At 34.0% G+C, this 6,343-nt stretch overlaps 1 protein-coding gene across 2 annotated transcripts in view; it reads right to left on the bottom strand.

The window, feature by feature from the left end:
* Positions 1-1,492: 1,492 nt before the first annotated feature.
* The window catches only part of LOC108361245 (4-hydroxybutyrate coenzyme A transferase), a 36,533-nt gene continuing 31,682 nt past the window's right edge, over positions 1,493-6,343 (bottom strand). For both annotated transcript variants that reach the window (XM_017613819.1, XM_017613820.1), the window contains exons 3-6: positions 3,142-3,534; positions 2,671-3,075; positions 2,341-2,607; positions 1,493-2,273 (exon numbers count right to left, since the gene is read on the bottom strand). In XM_017613819.1, the coding sequence (XP_017469308.1) occupies positions 2,089-2,273; positions 2,341-2,607; positions 2,671-3,075; positions 3,142-3,534 (1,250 nt within the window). In that variant the 3' untranslated portion in view covers positions 1,493-2,088. The remainder of the gene's footprint in view (positions 2,274-2,340; positions 2,608-2,670; positions 3,076-3,141; positions 3,535-6,343) is intronic.

Raw genomic sequence — 6,343 nt, 5'->3', positions numbered from 1 at the left:
TGAAAATAATTTGAACTTTTCTGAAATACAATTGTGTTTTTCTGAATTTCATTTGGCTTTTTCTGAAATACATTTGGCTTTTTCTGAAATACATTTGAGCTTTTCTGAAATACATTTGCCTTTTCTGAAATACATTTGAGGTTTTCTGAAATACATTTGAGTTTTACTGAAATTTATTTGGACTTTTCTGAAATTCATTTGGCGTTTTCTGAAATACATTTGTGTTTTTCTGAAATACTGTTGGAAAAGGTGTAGAAACACGTGCCGATTGACATCCAATGTATACGTTAAAGACTGCATATTTCGGTTTATAGATTTGTTATAAACGTGTATAATCCAAAAGTTAATATTTTTATAATTTCTTTTGCTACTTTTAATACTTTTCTTTATCTTCATTCTTTTCATCTCTTTATTCACCTTCACCTTTATCATTATATAGTCAAAGTTTTAAAAACGAGGAACGAGGGGAAACTCTTGATATATTTTATTGATATACATCTTATGGCATCTAGAAAAACGTGCCGATTGACATCCAATGTATACGTTAAAGTAACGTTAAAGACTGCATATTTCGGTTTATAGATTTGTTATAAACGTGTATAATCCAAAAGTTAATATTTTTATAATTTCTTTGAACCTTGATCTTTATTATAATACTTTAGTTTAATTTTTACTTTGCAGGATTCGCCAAGTTTTCCCTACGTGTGACGTTATATATAACTGCATTCCAAAAAATGTAACGGTAAAGACCACCTAAAACCACATTTATCTTTAAACAACAAAAAACAGGAAACAACATTAATAAAAAAATAGATATAAGATATTTATATTTAATTAAAGATATGTCCAAGAGCCGTATAGGTACTGGGTTACATAAAAGGTTGTGCAAATTTCTATACTTTGTACATTGTTACTTTAATTGCCGATATGTTTAAAGCAACGGAGCGGGTAACAAAAGGTATTATATCGAACAATGTGCGTCAATTATTATTGTTATAAATTATAATAACATGTTACGCTCATCTTGAAGTAACTACTAGAAAATAAATTTTATTTTTAGAATAATTGTGTAGTTTAAAATTCAAAAATTTCCAAAACTATAAAAAAACCTAAAAAAGGGGGAGAGAATTCGAACACCTAAATTCATAAAAAATAAATAAGTTTTTTTAACTGCTTTATAAACAGAAAGTTTGTATGAAAATGTAACTTTATAAGCTTTTTACACTTATTTACAGAAATTTAGAAAAGTTTTTGCAGAAAACGATATGGAAAATAAAAAATCTAAGAAGATCGTTTTACCCACTTCGAAGCTTCCAAAAGTATTAATATTTAAAATGCTTTTAAATTAGTTCGATTTTTTTAACCCTAAGGTGGGGCTAGCTTTGTTTTACTTCTTAAACAGAGGATTGGATAATTGAGCTCAAGTTTTATTGTACTTACCAAGTTTGTGTACTTTCAGAAAACAAACTGAACTTAATTTTTAGTTACATATGTATATTATGTTTTATTTTATTCTGTAGTATCCATAAAAAAATTTCGCTTTAAATCCAATAATACGTATGTATGTAAATCGAGTCTATCGAATGCAATACGTTTGCAGTACATATTCCGTTTCTCTTTAATATTTTTGTAACTAGACTATTTGAATATTTCTGTATCTAATAGTAACATTTTTCCAAACTGTCTGCATTGGGTAAATGCCGATGTGCCATTTTGTGAATGATACACATATAATTTTGTGTTACCTTTTTCACAATACGTATGTAAATACAATTTTTTTCCTAATTTTTGATTGCAACTCAACAATTTTCGAAATGAATTTCTTAACCATTAAATTTTGCACTCAATAGTATGTGTAGCTGTGTTGTAGAACAATTATTCTATTTACGTCAATAATTATAATTAGCTTTTTTGTTACATAAAAGGTTGGTACATACATATATAGTACATCTCAACACTCCTTTCGAATGAAGTATAGCTACACTTTCCATTCGGCTGTTTTGTACATATAAATGCATACATACATTCATGTGTATATGCATTAAACGTGCTACGCTAACAAGTCTAAAATTGTTGTGTTAAATATGTTTAGCAAGATGGCATCACTTTAAGGCGCTCGAATGCCGATTTTTCGAGTTTTTCACGATGATCAGGATGACTGATTTTAATTAGTTCATAGGCACGTTGACGCATATTTTTGCCAAATAGTGAAGCGATACCATACTCGGTAACAACGTAATGAACGTGAGCACGTGATGTGACCACACCCGCTCCTAAAATAAACGAATATAAACGAGTGTTATTATGGCCTACAATCAGGAATTAAAATTAAAAACTCACCTGGTTGCAATATGGGCACAATCTTGCTCTGACCCTTATTGGTTACGGAGGGCAGTGCAATGATCGGTACACCTTTTCCATCAAGCCCTTCAGCTGCACCACGAATAAAGTCCACTTGACCACCAAAACCTGAGAAAAATCGCGTACCGATCGAATCAGCGCACACTTGGCCAGTGAGATCCACTTCAATGGCTGAATTAATGGCAGTCATGCATGGTTGCTGCTTTATAATGCTGGTATTGTTGACATAATCGATTGCGTACATTTCTGAAAGCGCAGAAGTTTCTCTTTTAGACGTTCTGGGTTTCACAAATGACATTCGTTACTCACCAATGAATGGATTATCATTGACAAAGTCGTACAAAGCTTGATTACCAATCAAGAACGATCCGACAATGCGTCCCTGATGCATTTTCTTTTTGCTATTGTTTACGCAGCCTTTCTTCACCAAATCAACCACGCCATTGGCAAACATTTCCGAGTGTATACCAAGATCCTTGTGATTGTGGCAAGCATTTAATACAGCATCCGGAATATTACCGATGCCCATCTGCAGAGTGGCACCATTGCAAATCAAATTATCGGCAATCAACTTGCCAATTTTGTTTTCAATTTCGCTTGGTGGCTTGCCGCCGTGTTGCGGCAGAGGTGAGTCGACCTCGACGGCGAAATCGAAGTGTGACGAATGAATGCAGGCATCGCCAAATGTTCGTGGCATTTGTTTATTTATTTGAGCTAAAATTTAAATCAGAAAAACATTTGAATACAATCCAAAATTCTTTGGGAGCACTTAATATTTACCAACAATAATTTTCGAGTGGTTCGCGGCTGCACGCACACAATCTACACTGGTGCCCAGTGAACAGAAGCCATGACGGTCTGGAGGTGAGACGTGGACTATTGCGACATCGGGTTGTACGATACCTCTGTAGAAAAGATAGGGTATTTCATGCAAGAAAATCGACAAATTGTCACCTCGACCCTCGGCAACGGCCTTTCGCACATTGCCTCCCATGAAAAAGGAGTTTGAACGAAATATATCCTTGTTCTCTAGATTACAGTAATCGGCAGGGCCTTCGGTGTGCATATGACACACGGTAACATCTGTGAGTTTATTTTGTCTACCGTGCTTTGTCATGGCCTTTAACAAATCAATAGGGGTGGCAGCAGCACCAGAGGCGAACACAGTATCACCTAAAATGGAAGAAATGTATGAAATTGTTATGATAAACAGGTTAACAAAACTACATAAGAATGAATGAATTCAGATTGAGAGAATTAACGAACATATTATGAATGAAGACGGGAATGATTTTTTTGTGAAACAGTTACTAGGTAAGTACCACACAAGGGAAAATATTTTTTTGGAACAAAAAGGAAAGTAAAAAGCGACTCACTGGCGTAGGGAAAATCGATGAAAAGGAGATCAAAACGGACGTGACAAAAACAGAAGTGGTTTCAGAGTACATGTAAAAAAAGGGAAACTCTGCAAGTGGGTTTTTTCCCTTTTTTAAACATTCTTTAAATAAAGTCAAATTACGGACCATTTCATTTTTAATTTCTTCAATCATATTTAATCAGAAGCAATTCGTTGTTAGTTTAATTTTGACTCAAAATATGATAACGGACGTGACATATTGGATGTGACAGAATTTTCCCCCATACAATATTTTTACTAGTAACACATATATCATTTTTTTTTTTCAATTTCTCCAGTTAATCTCTCCAGCGCACTATGATCTGCCGACCACTATTTGCTGGCCAAAATTCCATAAGTAACAAAATTGATTTGAAACTTGGTGTTTGGCAGATTTTTGAAATTCAAAATGTCCGATCCAATATGGCGACCAAATTTTATAATTTTCTTCTTTTCACCGTAAACTCATATAAATGCTGGGTTTTCGAGGTCGCTGATTTCGAATCCGATGACTTTGGTGTAATATTCTTCGGGGAGCACTCTTTTAATAACATTTTGCAGCAAAAAGTTTAAATAGCAGTTTAAATCGGCGGTTTTTTGGCATCTTTTTTGTAAAAAATAACGTTTTATAACAAACTAGCAGACCCGGCGAACTTCGCCCCGCCCAAAATTTTTATTCTTTTATTGAAACTTTTTGGGCCAACATTTTTACCAATAATTCACGTTTGCGATTTTCATTGGCATATTCATCTGCTCAGGTTATGGTTTGGTGGTCATTTGCCGCTTTACATAACCTAAGGAAAGTGTTATATCCGTGAAGAAGTTCTTTAAATTCTCCCACTGTGTAGCATTTCTTAGCACGGTTATTCGCAAAACGAAATAAATTTGAAGATTTTTTTCTCTTCACGACCTGGTGGCAACAATGACCCGGTTCTATAGTAAATTTGTCCTAGAAGCTTTACAGTATAGTTGGCGGCGATTTCAAAATGGGTGCGAATCATTGTCCTACAGAAAGGCAATATAAATACATATACTTATTCCAGACGAAAGACATTAAAAGCTGGAACACATAATAATATTGGGAAATCACAGCCATTGGGCCAATCGTAACACAGTAGAGTTCGATATACTCAATGGTGCAACAGGTCGATTTAATCTGACCTTCACGGACCTTTTCTCACTTGGCTATTTCTAGTCATAATTCGACTCCAGCGCCACTCGGTAGCCCGTTTTTGCAATAGTATTGCTCTTACCATTACCCCCACATATTTAAAATATTAGCCAAATGGGATCATAAATAAGATTTTTAGTAATAACCAGGGTTGCCACTAACGAAAAAAAAAATATTTACCATCCACTTGAAAAAAATCTACCAAATCTCGGAAATATCGTCACTAGACACGAATAAAGGCGCGAGCTCAAAGGTTGACGGCGAAAAAAGACGTATAAAAAAACTTTAGCGTCAAAAAACCTTAACATATTTCGCCGAAGTTTTTCAAAACATTATCGCGCCTTTATTCGTGTGTAGTGACGATATCTACCAATAACTTTCTTATAATTATTTTAACAAAAAACATGGTTTTGTTATTTTTTTATTTATTTTAATTAAAACTATAGTTTTTTTATTTATTTTTAGTTATTTCAATAAGAGTCAAAACTGTTTTTAAGAACTTTTTATTTAACAAGTTATACGCTATTTGAGTCATATTATTGGTATATTCTCAGTTTCCTCCAAGCAAAAGCGAAAGTGATGAAACTAAAGGTAACAGTGAAACTTCATTATTTGAAAAACTTCAACTCGAGTTATTATATACAAATTCTGTGACTAAAAAAAGTGATTTTTTTTTTAATATTCGCAATATTTTTCGAGTAAAAAATCGAGGATTCAAACTATATACAACATATAGAAAAATTCCAAAAATTTTCGTCTAAATTTCGAATTTTTTACTCTGAATTTTTAGAACAGTTTAAGGTATGGAGTTTTAAAGTAAATACTATTTGAGTATAGCCAACAATGTGCTGCTTAAAATTCCCGTTGATTATTTTTTATTTTTTTCCATTAATAAAAAATGGCGTTGATTTATTTTTTTTTTTGCGAACAATCATAGTACGTAATTACGGTGACAAGTAATAAGATCAACGGAAATAAGGTCAGTTGACTTTACTTCCCACCCTGGTGCGAAATAAAGTCAATTGACATTATTACCTTTTTAAAAACGAAATAAAATCAATTGACATTATTTCTCTTTCAAACATTAAATTTGCTTAGCTTCGCGGCGGCCCGCGTCAGCGCGCCACACCTCGCGCGTCGCGCTCGCGCCCCGCGCGACCGGCGCGCACACCACGTCATGCTACGCCGCGGCCCCCCGGCCCCCCTTCCCCGTCTCCCGACGTGCTGGTACGCAGGTAGATTTATTTTTTGTATACGTTGAAATACATTTTTTTATATATTTTAAACATCGAGGGCTTATATTCAATAAGGTGTTGCGGATTTCTTCCACATACAAATAAATTGAGTTTATTCATTATATGGAAGCCAATGCGACAAAAAAAATTCTAAAAAATAAACGGTAATTCGTAGCCACT

The sequence above is a fragment of the Rhagoletis zephyria genome, unplaced genomic scaffold, assembly GCF_001687245.7.
Source record: "Rhagoletis zephyria isolate East Lansing unplaced genomic scaffold, Rhagoletis_zephyria_1.1 Rzeph_scaffold_00722, whole genome shotgun sequence".
NCBI classification, from domain to species: Eukaryota; Metazoa; Arthropoda; class Insecta; order Diptera; family Tephritidae; genus Rhagoletis; species Rhagoletis zephyria.
The sequence above is the reverse complement of the archived record's forward strand: the minus strand, read 5'-3'. Positions and strand labels throughout refer to the sequence as shown.